Below are 22,721 nucleotides of genomic sequence, written 5' to 3'. Positions count from 1 at the left end.
TCTCTCCCTCCCTCTCTCTCCCTCCCTCTCTCTCCCTCCCTCTCTCTCCCTCTTTCTCTCTCCCTCTCCCTCTTTCTCTCTCCCTCTCCCTCTTTCTCTCTCCCTCTCCCTCTTTCTCTCTCCCTCTCCCTCTTTCTCTCTCCCTCTCCCTCTTTCTCTCTCCCTCTCCCTCTTTCTCTCTCCCTCTCCCTCTCTCTCCCTCTCCCTCTCTCTCCCTCTCCCTCTCTCTCCCTCTCCCTCTCTCTCCCTCTCCCTCTCTCTCCCTCCCTCTCCCTCTTTCTCTCTCCCTCTCCCTCCCTCTTTCTCTCTCCCTCCCTCTTTTTCTCTCCCTCTCTCTCCCTCCCTCTTTTTCTCTCTCTCTCTCTTTCTCTCTCTCTCTCTCTCTCTCTCTCTCTCTCTCTCTCTCTTTCTCTCTCTCTCTCTTTCTCTTTTTTCTCTTTCTCTTTCTCTCTCTCTCTCTTTCTCTTTTTCTCTTTCTCTTTCTCTCTCTCTCTTTCTCTCTCTCTCTTTCTTTCTCTTTCTCTCCCTCTCTTGGATTATTCCATTCTCTGTGGTAGAGAGGTGGCAGCTCCTGTCGACCAGTCCTTTTTTTTTTGCATTGAGTTTGTTCAGTCGTCTGTTCACTCACTCTCCTACCTGGTGTGTATAATTCACAACCTACTTTTGAGCAACTTGAGGCTGAAATGTAATTTTATTCTTCATCTTCACTCTTGGTACAGGTATACATTGAATTCACTGATGGTGAGGATAAGATTTGTCTGGAGGGCCCAACCAAGGAGGTGAAACAAGTTCAGGAGCAAATTGAAAATGTTGTGCAGGATTTGGTGAGTATTGGAGAGAAACAATCACAGTGGACTTGAAACAGTGAAATTTACTCAGTAACTTGAAGCAGGATTATGATAAATGTTGATTACGTGGGTGTTTTAAACACTGCTATTTTTAAAGCGGTTTATAAAGTGAACCTCTTTTTGGCGGCTGTATTTCAAAGAGTAATGTAAAAGATGAGCAAGAGAGACACAAGATGTTGCAGATTATCTCTGTCATAGAGTTAGGAAGGTTTTACTGCACATTGTTCCACATCATAGCTGCACCTAGGGAACTCAGCCTGACCTGGTTAAAGAGCGACCAGCCTTCTGAGACCGACAGGAATTGAGTGAAATGAGGTTTAAGCTCCCAAATTCAACCCACTTCTCAGTGGACACACAACCACAGCAGAGAACTATACATAAGAGTGCTCCAAAGCATTGAGTTGGAATTTTCTCACTTGAGGGATGTCAAGAATAGCAGGAGTGGTAAATGGTGGGGGGGGAAATACAGAATAAGGGATGGGAGACTGCTTAGAACTGAAAATCAAACATGCTGCAGATACACAGCAGGTCCATCAATATCTGATGAGATGAAGATAGGTTAACTTTAAGTTAGATTTTTGTGGTGGGGATACAGCTTTGATAAAGGTGGATAAACTTACTTTGCCCCCTCTAATGTTGTCAACCTGCTGTGTATTTCCAGCATTATCTGTTTTTTATTTGCTTTCTGTAATTTGTATTTCATGCTTTTAGCGGCATTTATTTGAGTTCCATACTGTAAGCCTGCTTCGAAGGTTGGTAAAGTACAGGGTAGACTGCAAGGAGATTTTAATGGAAGGTAAATCCTGTGTGGGCTTTGGTGCAGATTTGATGTAACACATGGTAGACTGTGTATGGCTGTTGAGGAGAGTAGATGGTCTGTAGATTTACTTGGTCTACAGGTTGTGTTGAGATCTAATCGGCTTGTGTTAACATTTTAATTACAGGTGAATCGCATGGATTACACTGAATTAACAGTTGATCCCAAGTTTCACCGCCACCTTATTGGAAAGAATGGAACAAACAGTAAGTGTGTACAAATATGAATAGCCCTTGATGAAATTTTTTATGCAGTTGATAGTCTGTCACTCACTCTTAGGAGACAGGTAGCAATAGCCCACCATTCACTCCCACAGTCGGTGCTTGTGATGCACTAAGGTGTCACATTACTCCTGCATGTCAGATTAGAGCTCATCTTTAATATCCCTCTGATCTATGCTTGTGAAGTGGGTATAGGGCAGAGACCCAGAGGAGCCTGGTATTGTGTAACTGATGGTGTTCTGGAAATATGCAAAAGTAGGGAACCCTCAAAAATTTGAATGATGGGTTGGTTGTGGGATTTGATGCCATGAGCTCGGTCAATGGGTAATATACACTAAAATGTATACCAATCTGTTTCCTGTTCATTTCTGTTATTGAGAAAAAAATACAGACTTGACATGGCACACTGGATAAATATGAACTTGACATTTTGGCAGTGGTTTGAAGTTGCATTTTGAACACAAGAACCTGATTTCAAATCCCAGTGGCTCCCCTCATAACGGCTAAAAGCTGGGCCCAGTTAAACAGGAGAAAATTTCTATAGAGCTATTAACTCTACTTCAGTCTTTTTTTGTCATTTGTTACAGCATTGAAGTTTAGCATAATCTATAGAACAAGAGTCCAAACACCTGGATTTTGATGTAATGACTGACTTTTTAAATTTTCTTTTGCTCTTTCCTTCTCTAAGTAAATCGTATCAAGGATCAGTATAAAGTCTTAGTGCGAATCCCCCCTGATAATGAGAAGAGTAATCTAATCCGGATTGAAGGAGACCCTCAGGGAGTTCAAGATGCCAAGAAGGAGCTGTTGGATCTTGCGTCCAGAATGGTGAGCAGAGGACCATGGAAAGACACGTTGATTTTGTTTAATGGGAGCAAACTGCTTCAATCTCTTGTGGCTGCAAATTCTAATTCCTATGTAATGGCCTTTAGCTGACAGCAGTGCTGCTGAGGTTTAGATATTCATGCACAGATTTCTATGCGCAGTGTCTTCATAAATTTTTTACAATTCCTTAGCTTGGCATCAGATTTTTAAAAATTCTTTCCTGGCACATGGGTGTCGCTGGCTAGCCCAGCATTTATTGCCCATGAGAAGGCGCTGGTGCGCTGCTGCCTTCAACTGCTGCAGTCCATGTGTTGCAGGAACACCCAGAGTGCTGTTGGGAAGGGAGCTCCAGGATTTTGAGCCAGCAACAATGAGAGAATGCCGATTATAGTTCTAAGCCAGGGTGGTGTGTGGCTTGGAGGGGAGCTTGCAGGTGGTGGTGCTCCCATGTCCTTGTCCTTTGAGGTGGTAAATGTCATGGGTTTGGAAGGGGTTTAATACACCCTTATGAAATGCCTTGTTTCTCTACATTAAAGGTGCTAGATAAATGCAAGTTGTCACTGAGTCTGAATAATTCTGAGGAGGTAACGAGCAAGTTAGACAAAGGAGAGCCAATAGATGTTATCTACTTGGAATTCCAGAAGACCTTTGACAAGGTGCTGCACAGGAGGCTGCTCAAGATAAGAGCCCATGGTGTTAGAGGCAAGGTACTAGCATGGATAGAAGATTGGCTGTCTGGGAGGAGGCAGAGTGGGGATAAGGGGGTCCTTCTCAGGATGGCGGCCGGTGACTAGTGGAGTTCTGCAGGGGTCAGTGTTGGGACCACAACTTTTCACTTTATACATTAATGATCTAGATGAAGGAACTGAGGGCATTCTGGCTAAGTTTGCAGATGATACAAAGGTAGGTGGAGGGACAGGTAGTATTGAGGAGGCGGGGAGGCTGCAGAAGGATTTGGACAGGTTAGGAGAATGGGCAAAGGAGTAGCAGATGGAATACAACGTAGGGAAGTGTGAGGTCATGCACTTTGGTAGGAAGAATAGAGGCATAGACTATTTTCTAAATTGGGAGAGAATTCAGAAATCTGGATTGCAAAAGGACCTGGGAGTCCTAGTCCAGGATTCTCTTAAGGTTAACTTGCAGGTTGAGTTGGTAGTTAGGAAGGCAAATGCAATGTTGGCATTTATTTTGAGAGGACTAGAATATAAAAGCAGGGATGTGCTGCTGAGGCTTTTTAAGGCTCTGGTCAGACCACATTTAGAATATTGTGAGCAATTTTGGGCCCCGTTTCTCAGGAAGGATGTGCTGGCCCTGGAGAGGGTCCAGAGGAGGTTCACGAGAATGATCCCAGGGATGAAAGGCTTAACATATGAGAAACGTTTGAGGACTCTGGGTCTATACTCGATGGAGTTTAGAAGGATGAGGGAGGATCTGTTTGAAACTTACAGAATACTGAAAGGCCTGGACAGAGTGGACATGGGGAAGATGTTTCCATTAGTAGGAGAGACTAGGACCCGAGGGCACAGCCTCAGAGTAAAGGGAAGACCTTTTAGAACAGAGATGAGGAGAAACTTCTTTAGCCAGAGAGTGGTGAATCTATGGAATTCATTGCCACAGAAGGCTGTGGAGGCCAGGTCATTGAGTGTATTTAAGACCGAAATAGATGGGTTCTTGATTGGGAAGGGGAGAAGGTGGGAGAATGGGGTTGAGAAACTTATCAGCCACGATTGAATGGCGGAGCAGACTCGATGGGCCTAATGGCCTTATTTCTGCTCCTATGTCTTATGGAATATTGGCATCCTATCTGGCCGTGGAAGACTTCACAGCTACCCCACCATCACTCAATAGCGGCATGCAAAGAAGGATTATTTGATGGTGATTGGGACTGGAAGCATTGGATGGTTTCTTGGTCACTAGTCCAATTGGCTGAGGCCAGTTAGCACCCCAATTGCTGATTTGGCTAAGATCTGCTGACTCAAAATAGACTGTGCATCAAATTCTTAGACTTTTTGGTCTGTCTGGTATTATATCACATCACATTGTACATTGACCCAATAGAGGAAATTTGTAATCTTTCTAATGAGAGTTCAGTATTGCCTATAAGCCTGCTGTGAACGGAGTTGAGCACGAGAGTTACTACAGTGAAAGTAGCTTGTTGGCCTTTTATGTTCAGAGTATCAGTTCTGGAAGGGAACTTTTTTTTTTCTTGGCACACAATGTTGCCATCTAGCACACTCACATCAATGCAAGTTAGATAATAAAATAGTTCTGCTTTGACCAGTTCAGATAATGCAGTGTAAGGCTGTCTCTGCTTTGGTGTGCTTCTATTAGGTGTTACTAGAGTTGTCAGGACTAGGAATGCCATTATTTCCCCCCCGCCCCCCCAGTGGGACACCTGAGACCAATTGTCTCATCTATACTCCTGCTTCAGCGAACTCAGCACGGAGCAGGCATCAGATCTAGGATCTGCCTAGTGCTCCGGTCCCCAGTCATTGAAGTGAACCCTATGCATTTCAGTATTGAGAGGACAGTTGAAGGCAATAAATAATGATTTCACAGTCTGTTCTTAACGATTGAAAACATCTTTATGATTCACAGGAAAATGAACGCTCCAAGGATTTGATCATTGAGCATCGTTTTCATCGTACAATCATTGGCCAGAAGGGAGAGAAGGTCAAGGAGATCCGTGACAAGTTCCCTGAGGTAACCATGCAAGGAGCTGTAATTTTGATCAACCTGGTTTTCTGTTCTAATTTGCATGTTTGGATGCCTGCTGTATTGACTGTCTGAATGTAACTCCCCCCAAATTAGGTCGTTATTAATTTCCCGGATCCAAGTCAAAAGAGTGACATTGTGCAGTTGCGTGGCCCCAAAAATGAGGTAGAAAAATGTGCCAAGTTCCTGCAGAAAATCGTGGCTGAACTGGTAAGTGGCTGCACAATGCAATAAGATGAAGGGCAGGCCTGGGAAGACTGTAGAGGGGGAAGGATAGTCTTTACCATGCACAAAGCAAGGCCTGCACAGTGTTGGATATTGAAAAGTGTATATCCTCTGCCATGAGGCATGAGTGGGGTGGAGCAAGGGAGCGTTGTGCTGCAGGGTTAATCAGTCTGGTAGAAAGATTAGTAGTGGGATGGTTTCGCATCTTTTTAAAATCTTAGCATGTGAGCGTTGCTGTCACGACCAGCATTTATTGATCATCCCTAATTGTCCTTGAGAAGGTCAACTACTCTTGAACCGTTGCAGTCCATCTGGCATAGGTACAACCACACAGTGCTATGAGGGAGATGTTCCAGGATTTTGTCCCAGCTATAGTGAAGGAGAAGACTTGAAAGCCACAGTGACCTCCCTTGTTAGTACATCAATGTGTGAAATGCTGGATATCACAGGAAAACAAGTGCTCGCTCCTGAGATTGCAAGTCATTTAACCAATGTAGCAAAAAACAGTATCACAGAATCTTTACCGTGCAGAAGGAGGCCATTCAGCCTATCAAGTCTGCACTGGCTCTCTGAAAGAGCATTCCACCCAGTCCCACTCCCCTGCCTTATACCTGTAACCTTGCACATTCATTCTTTCTTTTCAATTCCCTTTTGAATACCTTGATCGAACATGCCTCCACCACCCTTTCTGGAAGTTTGTTCCAGACTCCAATCACCCTCTGGGTGAAAAAGTTTTTTCTCGTACCACATTTACTCCTTTTGCCAATTATTTTGAATCTATGCCTTCCTAGTTCTTGATGCTCTCTTGAGTGGGAACAGTTTTTCACTGTTTACCCTGTCCATACCGCTCTTGATTTTGAATATCTCTATCAAGTCTCCTCTCAGCCTTTTTTTCTCCAAGGAAAAGAGTCCAATCTGTTCTCATAGCTCCAGTTCTTTATCCTTGGAATCATTCTTGTGAATCTCCTCTGTACTCTCTCCAATGCCTTGCTACATGTTAGAAGCTGGGGTTCTCGGATGCCACCTGGGGCTCTCAAGCTTCCATTATTTTAGTAGTTTGGGAAAGGCCTGAGTTGGAATGTATGTATTATTCCTGGCCAAAGCAATGTCTTGTGTGTGGGCATTTCACTGGTGTTACTATTGATTTGTCTTCCACTTTCTCTTTAAATTTAGGTGGAGAATAGCTATTCTGTTTCCGTGCCCATCTTCAAGCAGTTTCACAAAAATATCATTGGAAAAGGAGGAGCAAATATCAAGAAGGTATGTGTGTGGTGACCCTTTGTCTACAAGAAAGAAACGGGTAAAAGAGAAATCAAGCCGGAGAGCAAGATAATAGGAGAAAGCCTTGTTTATATTGGGAAGTTCTAATAATTGATTTTGAAGGAAGGAGGGGAGCATTCAGTGGTCTGGCAGCAGCAATGTTGTTTTCTTATAAAATTAAAGCTTTTGATATCACTCCAGACCAATTAAGAAGACTGGGTGAATTGCATTAACCTAATGGATAGACTTGGAGTTCTGTTTAAATAACAGCCTTCATGAAACCACACAATAGATGCAGGGGTATTCTTTGGCATCTGACCTTTGCATCATTCTGCATCACAGCTGCTAATGTGAGCTTGAGGGAGTTATAGGCTACCTCAAGAAGTTTTTTTTTTAAAAACTTACCTATAACTGCAGTATTGGATTGACACCTAAGGTAATTTAAGGTTGATGCTCCTATCTGACGGACCATTTTGGCACAGGTGAGAAGAAGTAACTTGAAGCAGCTAACGACTTTTTTCCTTTATTGCCCAAATTGCCAGCCTTCATTTATGCTGGCAGCTTTTGAAATGACTGCAAGTACACTCGACACCATATGCAGTTGTCTTGCTTTCTTGAAGCGATCAGATGGGTTTCTCAGTAAGGTCCTTGCTAAGTTGTATTGTTGCTAGATCAAACTTTATGCCCTAGGGTTCAGTGGATGGTTAATCTATTTAGGCACAATGAGAAGAATGCAAGATGTCTACCTTAGACAGTTATATCAACATTACCAACTAAAGACTTATACAGTGCTAGTGAAAATTAGTTGAGAAGAGACATTAAATAAACCCTTGTAGCAGAAAAGTATTCTACTAATACTCAACCAGAACATTGCCTGTGAAATGTCATTTCTCTACTTTTTTATTCCTTGACCATTATCAACATAAAATTGTATATGGGCCTTGCATCAAAGAATTGTGGAACTATAAGTTCATTCAATCAGTGGATGGGATCTCTGCAGCTTGCACCTTTCCTGGTTTAATTTCCTTGGAAAATCTTGAGTGAAGGACCAGGTTCAGCGACAATCATTGTATGTTACAACATTGGATTTATTAGCGTGTAGGAGGATTTTTAGACTGGATGTGAATCACTGACATCATATCTTATTAATGTCTAATTCCACTTCATGGAAGTAACCCAACTCTCCAAAGATGAGCAGGCACTGGATTATATCACCAATTCTGCATAAAGCATTGGATAACTACCAAACATATGATGCATATTACCAGCAATCCAGGCTATTTTTAGTTGGGATTTTATCTGTAACACAAAGTCTTTAAACTGCTCTGTTAATATTCATGCCTTGTCTGGGGCAAAAGTCCACTTCTAGACATTGAATATTCTGAGTGTGGAGTGAAATTCATGACTTTGTCCAGTTTTACACCTTTAAATTGATGGACAGAAAATTGAGCAGACTTTGTTAGGGGCATGCAATCCTCTGTCCCTATCTGCTGTATTTACTGTGCCTAAGCAATCTAATAGCTTATCCTAGTGTTCAAATCCCTCCATGGCCTCCCTCTACTTCCTGTTCTACAAACCTCTTGGATTCTTGTGCATCCCTAACTTTAATTGCCCCACCACTGGTGGCTGCACCTTCAGGCCCTAAGCTTTGAATTCCTTCCCAAAACTTCTCTGCCTTTCCATCTCTTTCCCCCTTTTAAGATGCTCCTTTAAAACCCGAAGATTTTGATCAAGTTTTTGGCCTCCTGTGCTAATATCCCCTTACAGGCTCGCTGTCAAATTGCGATTGATTAAAATGGACTGATGCTTTTGCCTATTTATTCTTTGTCTATATCTAAATATTTATTAATCAGATCTCCCAGGGTGTTCCTCACTGCTATTTTGTTACAATAAGCTTGTAATCAATGAAATGCAATGGAAAAAATGCTACATGAAGTGTGATGCAACATGAGCTATTTAATATCTATGAAAGTATTAAAAATTGTTGTCTGAAATATTCTCAAGTCTGGCATCCAGTGTTTCTACTAGGGACATGAAGGTGCTATTTAAATATTCTTTATTTCTTGCCTGTATTTCTTCCCTCCTTTTTTCTTTCTATTGATCTTTCCTGCTTCATCCGCTTACTAGAACCTATAATGCCAAAAAAACCAATTTTGTCATTGCCTTGAGATTAATGTTGGGCAATCTGGTAACAAGGGATCAAATCTTCCTGCTGAGCAGGGTTCAGTGCCAAACTATATAGCGCTGACACAGAAGGATGAACTATTCTTGCATTCATTCCAGCCTTGCGTTGTTGAGAAATGTTGACTTTTTAAGCTTTTTTTTTGCGCTATAATTTAGAGAATAGAATTTTCTCTTTGGGAGTAAGGGTTTGTCCCTATCTGTCCAATCTCCTAGCTCTGACTTAGAAAAATGTGGCCAAAAGCCTGTTGACTTTTCACAATTTCAGCATCTCCTGAGCACAAATGGAGAAGACCCAGTTTCAAATAAGAAACCTAGCTATAAGTAATTTTAGCCTTACTTTAAATTTACAAGGATTTAATCTAATGTCCAATGAGTCATCGACTAGGCACTTACTATTTGGATGTCATAATACAACCCTTTCCTGAGGAGCATCGCCAGCCCTGTTGTGTCTAGTGAGAAATGTTTATTATGTTCCCATGATGATGGCCGTCAGTCTTGGCTTCCAAAACTAGGAAGAGTTCTCCTGAACTTCAAGAGATTTGCTCATTGTTTTTCTATTCTTTCCAGATCCGTGAGGAAACTAATACAAAGATTGATTTGCCAGCAGAAAACAGCAATTCTGAGATGATCGTTATTACAGGAAAGAAATCCAACTGTGAAGTGGCTCGCAGCAGGATCCTGGCCATCCAGAAGGAATTGGTATGAATTGCTTTCAGCTAGTTTACAGTGCATTCGTTTAGCTTTTTTCGCAAGAGGAGATTCATACTTTTTTTTTGTCTGAGGTGATATTTTCTCCCGCTATTACTCTATACAGCCAGGTTTTTAAACTGTATAAACCCCTGAAGAGAAATTCCAAGATGATTCCACAAACAATTGTTCTGTTGCTTGTAATGCTTAGCCACCCTGGGAGCAAAATAGGTGGTGGGTGGTCTGGGGGGGTGTTGGGGGCAAGGGCTGGCATTGTTGAAAAGTTTGAGGACAGATGGAATTGTCACCTTCACTCCCAACGTTTTGAGAGCAGGGTTTAACTTTAGTACAAGAGAACTGATTTAGTTGATTGAAGCAGAGGGTTGGTGTTTCCACATTCAACACATGATTTTGAAAAGCTTCATTAATTTTATCTGGGAACTTGGTGGGCAAGAGCTGAACTCAGATGAGGCTTTGGGCAGACTTGTGCTACTTTCACTAGGGAGGGAAAAAATTGAGAATGGCCTACGTGGGAGCTGCTCCTTTGTGTTATGGTAAGCAATCACAGAACAGTATTGATTGCAGGGTGTAGAAAAGTGCTCTATCGGTGAATGCCACTCTGAACTGCTCATCTGACCATAGTACCTGTGGACAAAGGAATCTTGTGATGTTTTCCTTTTCCTCCCACCCCAAAACTTTGAAGCTATCTGTGCAAAGTTGCATTGCTTTTGAAAGATCAGCATAAAAAAAAATAGGAGCAGGAGTTTAACTAGATTTGAGTTTTTTGAAATAATAGAGGGTAATAGAGAAGGTTGTGAGCATAATGTGATTGATGTGGTCTATATATACTTCCAAAAGGCGTTTGATAAAATGCCCACAATTGCTAACACAAGTTGAAGCCCATGGAATAAAAGAGACAGTTGCAGCAAAAAATACAAAGTTGGCTGAGTGACATGAAACAGAGAGAAGTGATGAACAGTTGTTTTTTTAATCTGGAGGAAGTTTTACAGTGGGGTTCCATGAGGTCAGTACCAGGACTGCTGCTTTTCTTGATGTATATTAATGGCTTAGATTTGAGTGGACTGGCATAATTTCAAATTTGCAAATGACATAACTGAAGAGGGGGGATAAAATGCAGGGCTATGGGGAAAGGGCGGGGGTTTGGGACTAGCTAAATTGCTGTTGCAGAGATCTGGCAGGGAATCAACTGGCAAATGGCCTCCTGTGCTGTAACCATTCTTTGATTATGAGTAGGCTATTTGGCCCTTCAAGCCTGCTCTGCCATTCAACAAGACCCTGGCTTATCATCTCCCTCAACTCCAACTTCCTACCCTATCCCCCCCATATTCCTTAGTACCCAAAAAACTATTGATCTCTGTGTTGAATATACTTAGTGACTGAGCAACCACTGTTCTTGGGGCAGAGAATTCAAAAGATTCACAAACTTTTGACTAAAAATATCTTTTCCTCATCTCAGTCCTAAATGGCCGAACCATTACTCTGAGATTGTGACCTGCTGTTCTAAATTCCCCAGCCAGCAATAACATCAACTACTACCATTGTGTTAGGGGAGCAAAGGGCAGGGGAGACTGGACAGCGAATGAGTTTTCATTCTTTGGACCAGGTTTAAATCCAGCCAGGACTGATGACGAGTAAGCTTTCTTTGCCTACACTGGATACTTTGAATCCATCCCCCAACATTTGTTTCTTTAGTTTGTTAACAAGTATAAGAATTCGCTCCAAATAGAATTTTTCATCAATATTAACGTTTTTTTTTATACACTCCAGGCCAACATCACAGAAGTTGAAGTTTGCATTCCTGCCAAACTCCACAATTCTCTGATTGGTGCAAAGGGTCGCTTTGTCCGTTCCATCATGGAAGAGTGCGGAGGAGTGCACATCCACTTCCCTACTGAAGGGTCAGGCAGTGATACAGTCACCATCAGGGGATCTACTGAGGAGGTTGACAAGGCCAAGAAACAGCTCCTTCACTTGGCTGAAGAAAAGGTACTTTTGTGCTATAAAAACAGAAAATGCTGGAAATACTCAGCAGGTCATGCAGAATCGTGGAGAGCTGGCAGCATTCATAGAGAAAGAAACAGTTAATGTTTCAAGTGAGAAACCTTTCATTGGAATATTTTGGATTTCCGTTTCCAGCATTTTCTACTTTATTTCAGATTTTCAGCATCCAGCAGTATTTTCTTTTGTACTTTTTTGCCATTATAAAGTGGGGGTGCCACTGTACCACGTTGTACACCGTTCTTTTTAGAACACGCTTGAGTTGCCAATCTTGGGTGTGATTAGAAGAGGGAAGGAGAGATACTATAAAGAAATGTGGGTGAAATACTCTAGAACATCATTGTGCTCCTTCATCCAGGCATGAGCTGTCAGCCATGGCTCATTGGGTATCATTCTCGCCAAGGTTTTGGGTTCAAGTCCCATGCTAGAGATTTGAGCTTGTAATCGAGGCTGACACTCCAGTGCCGTACTAGGGGAGTACCATACTGTTGGAGATGCCATCTTTCAGATGAGATGTTAAACAAAAGCCCATTGGCCCTTGGGTGAGCATAAACAATCTTATGGCACTCTTTCTCTTCAGTATCCTGGTTAATTTTTTTATACTTGTTCACAGGATGTGGGCATCAGTGGCTAGGCCAGCATTTATTGCCATCCCTAATTGCCCTTGTGAAGGTGGTGGTGAGCTGCCTTCTTGAACCACTGCAGGCCATGTGGTGTAGGTACACCTACAGTGCTGTTTGTTTTGACCCAGCGACAGTGGAGGAGCAGCGATATAGTTCCAAGTAGAATGATGGGGAACTTGCAGGTGGTGTCTCCATGCACCTGCTGTCCTTGTCCTTCTAGGTAGTAGAGGTAATAAGTTTGAAAGATACTGTCTAAGGAGCCTTGGTCAGTTGCTGCAGTGCATCTTGTAGACGGTACATACTCCTGCCAGTGGTGGAGGGAGTGAATGTTGAAGGCGGTGGATGGGGTGCCAGTCAAGTGGGCTGCTTTGTCCTGGCTTGTATCGAGCTTCTTGATTGTTGCTGCACTCGTCCTGGCAAGTTGGGGAGAATTCCATCACACTCCTAACTTGTGTCTTGTAGAGGTGGACAGGCTTTGAGGAGTCAGGAGGTGAGTTACTCACTGCAGAATTCCCAGCCTCTGATCTGTTCTTGTAGCCACAACCAATACCTAAAAACAGATGACCTGATCAATTTCATTGCTGCTTTTGGAACCTTGCTGTGTGTAAATTGGCTGAACATGTTTCCTATATTACAACTCACTTCAAAAATAATTAATTAGGTGAATGGAGCTTTGTGATCCCCTGAGGCAGTGAAAGGGATTGTATAATTACGGCCTGTCTTTTTTATGATCTAAGACCTGATTCTGATCACTTGCCTACTGTTGGCCTAGGAAGGACATAGGCCAACCAATAAATAATTTACACAAGTTACATAAGCCATAGGACATATGAAACAAATAACTGCTGACTTAATCTGGAAAAGCAAATACAAGATCCTTGAAACATCGTTGGGAGTGTTTCTACATAGTAACTCGGAAATTGCATTGATGATTTGCACAGGCTGACAGTTACCATTCCTAAACACCCCTCCACTGGAGTAGCTGCGAGTCAATGAACACAACCCTCTTATGCTGCATTTTGCTTGTAATCAGTGAATATAGTAATTTGCTTTTCCTTCCTCTTTTATGGTTGACTGAACCCTTGGGATTCTACTGAGTGTCTGATTTAAAATGAAAACATTGACCTTCATGCAAACTGTTGAATGGTTGAACGCAGAACGACTTTCACAATGGAAATGGGTCATTGTTATGAAACATTTTTCACCTGACAGCATTGCTGATTTCAGCAACTTGACCTTCTTAGCACAGATCAGTGCAATAATGAGTAATAATCTTGGTTCAAAAGATCAAGATGTAGAACCAGTTTGGGTGGAGATAACAAATAGCAAGGGAAAGAAGTCACTGGTGGGAGTAGTTTTTATCAGCCCCCTAACATTAGTTACCTTGTAGGACGGAGTATAAATCTCAAAATTGCAGAGGCCTATAAGAAAGGTGCTGTAATAATCGTCGGAAGTTTTAGTCATCTTGTAGATTGGCAACTGTTGGGGATGAGTTCATATTTAGGACATTTTGTTATAACAATACGTTCTGGAACCAACCAGAACAGGCTATTTTAGATCTGATAATGTGTAATGAGACAAAATTAATTAATTGTCTCATAGTAAAAGATTTTTCCTCTCCTGATTGCTTTAAGTTCCTCCCCCTGTTTGTTTCTTGATTTTTCTGTTATTCTTGGATGGCTTTTGGTGTCCTCTGCTTTGAAGACGGACACAAAATATTTGTTCAAAATCTGTCATGTCCTTTGATAGTTTCTCACCCTTAAGTTGAACGTGAAATTCTAAGAAACTTTGGGTCTGAAACTAGTGCCTTGAATAAAGGCAATTACAAAGAGATGAAAACAGCTGGCCAAAGTAGACTGGGGGAAAAAATGATATGGTACATAAACAGCAGGCATTTAAGGAGGTATGTATTGAGAAAGAGAGATTCTGCAAGAAGGTTGAACCAGCTGTGGCTAACTAAGGAAGTTAAGGGTGGTGTCAAAGTAAAAAAAGATTTGCAATGATACAAAGATTAGTAATAGGCCAGAAGGTTGGGAAAATATTAGAGATCAGCAAAAGATAACTTTAAAATAAGGGTGAAATTAGAACATGGGAATAAACTATTTGTAAGAACAGACAGTAAGAGCTTCTACAAGTAGATAAAAAGGAAGAGAGTAGCCAAAGTAAACATTGGTTCCTTAGAGGATGAGACTGGGGAATTGATATAAGGAAACAAGGAAATGGCAGAAACTTTGAACAAGTATTTTGTATCAGCCTTCACGGTGGAGGACACGAAAAAAAACATACTAAGAATAGTAGAAAATCAAGGGACAAAAGGGAGGAAGAAACTCATGATCACTAAAGGAAAAAGTACTAAGAAAACTAATGGCTTACATCCTGTGGTCTTAAAGGTTGTGGCTGCAGAGATGGTGGATGCTTTGGTTGTAATATTCCAAAATTCCCTGGATTTTGTGAAGACCCCAGCAGATTGAAAAACCCCATTTGTAATGCCCTTTTTTGAGAAAGGACGGAGACAAAGAAATCAGGAAACTATAGACCTGTGACCCTAATATCTGTGATTGGGATTGAGTAGTAGCAGGACATTTCAAAAGTCATAATATAATCAGAGTCAGCATGCTTTAAAGGAACAGTAATCAGTTTGTGCCTATACTCCTTTTTTTGAGTTTAGAAAAATGAATGCTCTTATTGAAACATATAAGATTCTGAGGGGGATTGACAGAGTACTGATTGACTCACTTGAGAGGATGTTACTCCTCAGGGGAATCTGGAAATTGGGCACAATTTCAGAATAAGGGTCCTTATTTCTTCTCTTGGAGGGTTGTTTATCTTTGAAATTCTCTACCCCAAAGAGCAGTTGTGGTGTGTCATTGAATAAATTTAAGGTTGGGTTAAACCGATTTCCTTGATTTACAAGGATTAGGGAGGGTAGGCAGTAAAGTGAAGTTGAAGCCACGATCTTATTGAATGGCAAAGCAGGCTCGAAGGGCCAAATGACCTATCCCTACTCCTATTTTTTAAGTTCTTTGTTTCTCAATTAAACCACATATATGATTAGAGCTGCCAGCATCTAGATTCTGAAAGTTCCAGAGAAAATGGAGGTAAATCAGGACATTATGAATATGCAATGCCAAGTTTGACTCTTTTAAAAACTAGTGGATTCCAGAGAGAAAGAAGGATTGGAGAGGGCATGGAATTAGTTTTGAAACCCTGAGGGAGGGGACCAAGCATGCTGGCAATCTTAATGTCAACACTGAGGTTGTGGCGATGGCAAAAAGCACAAGGCCCGACAATTAGAACTTTAAAGGAGTAGAGAAGGTTGAATGGGAAGCAGTAGTAACAGAGTACCAATAAAATAATGTGGTATGTAAAGGCTGCAATATTCTGGAGTTGAAGGTAACTGATCTGTGGCAAAGTTGTACCCAGTGAATTATCTCTCCTACTTTGGATCTGAATCATTTCTGTCTTTATTCTGGGGTTTAATAGATCTTGGATCTGCTCCCCATCACTCCTGTCGCCCAGTACCACCACCCAAAAATGGAACAATTCCATCATTAAATAATGTGCATTTCTTTATACAGCAAATCAAGAACCATACCAGTGAGCTGCGCGCCAAGCCAGAGTACCACAAGTTCCTGATTGGACGTGGTGGTGCCAACATCCGTAAGGTGCGGGATAACACTGGAGCTCGGATAATTTTCCCTACAGCAGATGATAAAGATCAAGAGCTGATCACCATCGTAGGTACGGAGGAAGCTGTCAAAGAGGCTCAGAAAGAACTGGAAATCCTAATAAAGAACCTGGTAAGACTTGCTCTGCCTTAGACTGGACACTAACAAAATAAACAATCGCAGGAAGTTATTCTCCCACAGGTACTAACTTGTGGTGGGGTGCAATTCTTTTGGTGCAGTTTCCTCACCGCCCCCCCCTCTTTCTCCCCCCATCCCCACCAACCATCAAATGCTTCACCCAAGTTCCCATTTCTGTTTTGTGAGCTGTGACAGAGGATGCTTATTCAGCCTTGAGATAAGGAGATTTTTTTTTTTCATTCAAAATTGTGAATCTTTGAAATTCTCTGCCCAAAGAGCTGTGGATGCTTAATTGTTGCATATATTCAAGTGTGAGATTGATAGATTTTTGAATTCTAAATAAATCAAGGGATGAGGCAGGACAGTGGAGTTGAGGTGAAAGATTAGCTGCGATCTTATTGAATGGTGAAGCAGGCTCAAGGGGCTGTCTGGTTGACTCTTGTTCCTATACCTTCCACTCCTAGAGGCCATCACTACCTAGACCTACCCTGTAACTTCCATGTCTCCTCCACAGGAGGTTAGATAGTGATTTCTCTGCCTTGTCCAGCGATGCTGAGACCAGTTATGCTCTAACTGAGAACTGCTTAAAATAGCATTGGCTGAGGAGCAAGCATGGTCTGTGTGAATTAGTAGTATATCGCACTGAACTATTGCTCAAACCAGTTCTCATTGGTCAGTTACCAGAACAGGATGTAGGACGAAAACCCTCCAGTAGGGGGCTCAAGAGGAGACCCAAAGTAAGAGGCATCCCCTGAAAAGGGAGGCAGCGCGGGCGGAAGCTGCCGGATGTGAGATGGTCAACACAGACTGTGACCGTGCCTAAATATGATAATGGGTAAAAGAACTTGAGTCTCCAGTTGGATGTGAAAATGTGAATCCAAATGTAAGCAGACTGTAGTTTCCCTATAGATATTGTCAGCTGTTTTAGCAGAAACCAATATAAAATGGAATATAGTATAAATGATTCTTGGTGTAAAATGAATTCCTTGACTATTTTTTAATCTCTAACACGGGCGGCTTGTTGCCCAGAACTAGACACATTGCAGTAATGTGTGGGTCATGAGAACAGATGATTCTTCATTTGCTTTTCGCCTCATTTCTTTCCCTTGCAGGACAATGTTATAGAGGATGCAATGACCGTTGACCCCAAACATCACCGATACTTTGTGATACGCCGAGGGCAGGTTTTGCGGGAAATTGCCGATGAATATGGTGGTGTGATGGTCAGCTTCCCTCGTACTGGAACACAGAGTGACAAGGTGACATTGAAGGGTGCCAAAGATTGCGTGGAGGCTGCCAAGAAACGCATGCAGGAGATTATCGAAGATCTGGTATGAATGAGTGCGCAATATTCTCATTTATTGATACCTTTAATCTGTCATCCTGGCAATAATTATAAAATCCCATTGAGGTGCTATGCATACCAAGTGTTGGGTTTGATTCAAATTATTCCACGATCAATTCCATTATTACATAATAGCTGGTGCCCATTTCTGAAAACTTGCAAAGAAATCCTCCTTGTATTAAGTGGGATTGCAAAGTCCTGTCGTATCTGAGCCTGAATCTAGCAGCTTAATGTGGCTTGAGACTGGAATGATCTGAGTAAAGGCATGCAAATATTGTGATGTCACCCTGCCTTTAATTAGTTATTTCGTTATTGTACCAGTCTCCTTTTGAGTGAATGCTCGGAGGGAATTTGTTCCTGCCTTCCTCTCCTGACCATGTTAAGGTCCAATTCAGTGGATGCTGGCAGTTCTCCAATCTCCAAGTGAAGGGCGTTGCCACTCAGCCTAGCCCAGCCCAACACTGCCGTCCCTCTCTGTGTATTTTGGAGGGTTTTACACCAGATATTCTCATTGGATTCAGTGTCATATGTAATTCTTCTAACCATATCTTGCATCCACAATGAACCACCATGTACCTTCTCATATCTGAGTAATGAGGTTGAGCAGAGAGAACCTTTCCCTCTGGCTGGCTGGACTATACCACATGCCACCAAATGGCATTTTCCTCCAAGAGACAGAAGAATCTGCACTCCTTTGGAACAGGGCAAGGGTATAAAATGCGATACAAATTTATCAGCAGTTCAACACTTCAATGAATAGTGGCCGTACAAGCTGTAGATTTTATAGAAATTGCAAATTTTACTATTGACAGTAAAATTTCTGTTATCCGGTGCAGTACCAGCTGGCACACTGTTATAATCAGAATCGGGGTCTGTTTTTTGACTGGACATGTTTCTCATGCCTCAGAAGTTGGTGCTAATACTTGTTGCTGAATGATTATCTTCACTGCTTCCCATCACACTCACATAATTGATATTGTAAAACTCAGGTAGTTGTTTTCGGTGGCCTGCCCTTGCTCCGGTCTCAGCCTCTCGCTGTTCTGCAGCACCATTTTCCCCGGTGCTGCGCTCGCTCTATTCGTATGCGTCTCTCTCGAGACTCAACACCCTGCCACTCTCTGGACAATATCAGGAGCTTTCCTATTGGATTGAAAACGTGAATTCATCTTGCACCTTAGTTAACTGGCATTCTAGATTAACCAGCGCCTCCCATTCCTGGAACATGCCGGATAACAGAGATTTTACTGGTATTTGGAATTGAACACAATGAAGGGTTCTTCCCCTGAGCTAACTCTCGATGTAAAACTAACCCTTGAGCCACATTTCCTTTTGTGTGGCATATGCCATTAAGCATAGATTCATAGAATGGTTGTAGCACAAAAGGAGGCCGTGTCCATGCTGTCTCTCCTAGGAGCTACTCAGCTCATTACGTACACCTTTTTCCCCGTAGCCCTGCAAACATTTTCCCTCCAGATAATCCAATTCTCTTTTGAAGGCTTTGATTGATTCTGCCTCCACCACGCTCTCGGGCATTGCATTACAGAACCTAGCCACAAGCAGCATATGTTTTCTTCATGCCACCATTACTACTTTTGCCAATCATTTTAAATCTGTGTCCTCTGGTTCTTGACCCTTCCAATGGGAACCCTATCTACTCTGTCCTGACCCCTCATAATTTTGAACACTTCTATCAAATCTCCTCTTGATTTCTTCTCCAAGAACAGCCCAGTTACTCCAGTCTATCCATGTAACTGAAATTCCTCATCCCTGGAACCATTATTGTGAATTTTTTTCTGCACCCTCCTTAATGGCTTTGCATTATGGAGTTAACTGACCTATTTGAGCAGGCTCAAAGGGTTGAATGGCCCACTTCTCTTATTTCTTATGTTCTATCCCCTATCACTTCATGATCCAGACTGGTTGCCTGCTGGTAATAATGCCACTAAGGGGTATCTTTAAATTCCCCTTGAGGCTATCTCAGAATAAAAGATTAAAAACTATCTGTTGTACTCAGATTAGGTGGTCAGGCGTTCACTGGAATCACAACTGTTTGACCACACAAATACATTGATCAGTTATAGTAGGGTCCAGTGACATCTCTTATCCCTGTCAGTTAGACAGGCGTTGAGGATAAATTGAATAGCACAGCACTTGTCATGTGAGTACCAGGATGATGGAGGGTGCACTAACTAAGAACATAAGAAATAGGAGCAGGAGTAAGCCATCAGATAGGGCAGTCCTGTCCCACCATTCAATAAGATCATGGCCGATCTGCCCCAGGCCTCAACTCCTCTTTCAAGCCAGCTCCTCATAACCCTCAACTCCCTGATATTTCAAAAATCTATCTACCTCCCCTTTTTTTAAATACTTTCAGTGATCTAGCCTCCACCACTCTCTGGGTAGAGAATTCCAGATATTCACTACCCTCTCTTCACATCTCAGTTACAGAATAAGGGGGCACTCATTTAAAACGATGTGCTCCTGTTTGAGATTCCCCCACTAGTGGAAACATCACCTCAACATCTACCCTGTCAAGCCCCCTCAGAATCTTGTATGTTTCAATAAGATCACCCCTCATTCTTCTAAACTCTTAATGAATAAAGGCCTAACCTGTTTAGCTGTCCTTGATGATGTTATCCCCTTCATCCCAGGAATCAGCCTAGTGAATCTATTTTGAACCACTTCCAATACCAGTATATCCTTTCTTAAATCCAGGGACCAAAACTGTACACAGTACTCCAGGTGTGGCCTCACCAACACCCTGTATAGTTGTAACACGACAGCCCTATTTTAAAACTCCAACCCCCTAGCGATATAGGCCAAAATTCCATTTGCCGCCTTAATTACTTGCTGCATCTGCGTGCTAACTTTTTGTTTCATGCACAAGAATGCCCAGGTCCCTCTGTGCTGCACTGTTTTGGGAGTCTCTCTCCAATTAAATAATAGTCTGCCTTTTGATTTTTTCCTACCAAGTGCAAGACCTCACACTTTACTACATTAAACTCCATCTGCCAAGTTTTTTTTTTGCCCATTCAACTCAACCTGTCTATATCCTCTGGCAGAGTCCTTATGTCCTCATCACAACATGCCCTCCTACCTATTTTTGTATTGTCAGCAAATTTGAAAACATTACACTTTGCCCCCTCCCCCGTCATTAATATTGATAGTAAATAATTGAGGCCCAAGGACTGACCCTTGTGGCACTCCGTTAGTTACGTGTCTCCAACCTGAAAAAGACCCATTAATCCTGTCTGTCTCCTGTGTGTTAACCAGTCCTCACTCCAGGCTAATACATTATCCCCAATACCGTGAGCTCCTTTTTGTGCAATAACCTTTTTATGTGGCACCTTAACGAATGCCTTCTGGAAATCCAAATACACTACATCTACCAGTTCCCCTTTAGCAACTCTGCTTGTTATATCCTCAAAGAACTCTAGCAAATTAGTCAAACATGATTTCCCTTTAACAAAACCATGTTGACTCTGTTTGATTGCTTTAAGCTTTTCTAAATGTTCTGCTATTTCTTCCTTAATAATGGATTCTAGCATTTCCCCAACGGAAGATGTTAGGCTGACTGGCCTATAGTTTCCTGCTTTTTGTGTCTCATCCTTCTTGAACAGGGGTGCTACATTAGCGGTTTTCCAATCCGCTGGGATCCTCCTGAAATCCAGTGAGTTCTCGAATATTTTGACCAGCGCCTCCACTATCTCTGCAGCCACTTCCTTTAAAATCCTTGGATGCAGGCTATCAGGTCCTGGCGAGTTGTCTGCCTTTAGTCCCGTTTGTCAAATACTTTTGTCCTTCGTGATAGAGACTGTTACGAGCTCTTTCCTCCTATTAGCTCCTTGCTTACCTGATATCTTTGGAATGTTTATAGTGTCCTCCACCATGAAGACTGATGCAAAATATTGGTTTAAATTATGTCATTTCCCTGTTCCCCATTATCATTTCCCCAGTCGCATCGGCCAAGGGTCCCACATTCACTTTAGCCGCTTTTTTAATATACTCTAGAAACTATTGCTGATTGTTTTTCTATTTCTTGCCAATTTACTTTCATAATCAATTTTCTCCCTTTTTTTTATTAGCTTTTTAGTCATCCGCTGCTGGTTCCAAAAAAAAATTCCCAGTCCTCTGGCTTACCACTAGTCTTTGCTACTTTGTATGCCGTAGTTTTGATTGGATACTCTCCTTGATGGTGGTTCATCCTTTTCATCGAGTCCTTTTTGATTGGGATAAATTGTTGCTGAGTGTTATGAAACGTCTGCCAGTGCTCATCCACTGACTTTCCCCTTAGACTATTTTCCCAGCCCGCTTTAGACAACTCTTTCTTCATACCTCTTTAATTGCCCTTATTTAAGTTGCAGACACTGGTTTGAGTCCAGAGTTGCTTGCTCTCAAATTGAATTTGAAATTCTGCCATGGGGTAGTGATCACAACAAGAGAATCCTTTACTACGAGATCTCTAATTAATCCTACCTCATTACGCATTACTAGGTCTAAAACAGCCTGTCCCTGGGTAGGTTCTGCAACGCATTGCTCTAAGAAACAATCCCTGATGTACTCTACAAATTCGTCTTCCATGTTACCCCTGCCAATCTGATTTGCCCAGTCAATATGCAGATTAAAATCACCCGTAACAATTGTAGCACCCTTCTTACATGCCTTCATGATTTCCTGATTTGTACTTTGTCCTGCAGTGAGGCAACTCTTTGGGGGCCTATAGACGATTCCCACCTGTGACTTCTCCCCCTTGCTATTCCTCATTTCTACCCAAACTGATTCCACATCAATGAGCTATGACCCCTATATCACGACTCACCACTTCTTTATTAACAAAGCTACCCCACCTCCTTTTCCTTTTTGCTTATTTTTCTGGAATGTCGAATACCCTTGAATATTGAGTTCCCAGTTTTGGTCATCCTGCAAACGTGTCTCTGTAATAGCTATGAAGTCATATTCATTTATTTACATTGTGCCATCAACTCATCTATCCTGCTGCAAATGCTGCATGCATTCAGATAAAGAGCTTTAAGCTTTGCCTTTTTACCATTATTACTCATTCTGGTTCTCATTTCTGCTGCGTTCTTCTGCTTACATTTCTGCCCCTTCCTGTCGCACTTTGGTTATCGTTCACCTCTTCACTACC

The 22,721-nt window shown here is 42.1% G+C and overlaps 1 protein-coding gene across 2 annotated transcripts in view; it reads left to right on the top strand.

Moving 5' to 3' along the window:
• The window catches only part of LOC144693648 (vigilin-like), a 77,728-nt gene that overhangs the window by 30,400 nt on the left and 24,607 nt on the right, over positions 1–22,721 (top strand). For both annotated transcript variants that reach the window (XM_078563500.1, XM_078563501.1), the window contains exons 9-18: positions 720–824; positions 1,793–1,871; positions 2,575–2,714; positions 5,310–5,414; positions 5,523–5,636; positions 6,825–6,911; positions 9,663–9,794; positions 11,571–11,789; positions 16,003–16,224; positions 17,343–17,561. In XM_078563500.1, coding sequence (XP_078419626.1) covers positions 720–824; positions 1,793–1,871; positions 2,575–2,714; positions 5,310–5,414; positions 5,523–5,636; positions 6,825–6,911; positions 9,663–9,794; positions 11,571–11,789; positions 16,003–16,224; positions 17,343–17,561 — 1,422 coding nt within the window. The remainder of the gene's footprint in view (positions 1–719; positions 825–1,792; positions 1,872–2,574; positions 2,715–5,309; positions 5,415–5,522; positions 5,637–6,824; positions 6,912–9,662; positions 9,795–11,570; positions 11,790–16,002; positions 16,225–17,342; positions 17,562–22,721) is intronic.

Source organism: Cetorhinus maximus, chromosome 19 (assembly GCF_964194155.1).
Source record: "Cetorhinus maximus chromosome 19, sCetMax3.hap1.1, whole genome shotgun sequence".
NCBI classification, from domain to species: Eukaryota; Metazoa; Chordata; class Chondrichthyes; order Lamniformes; family Cetorhinidae; genus Cetorhinus; species Cetorhinus maximus.
The sequence above is the reverse complement of the archived record's forward strand: the minus strand, read 5'-3'. Positions and strand labels throughout refer to the sequence as shown.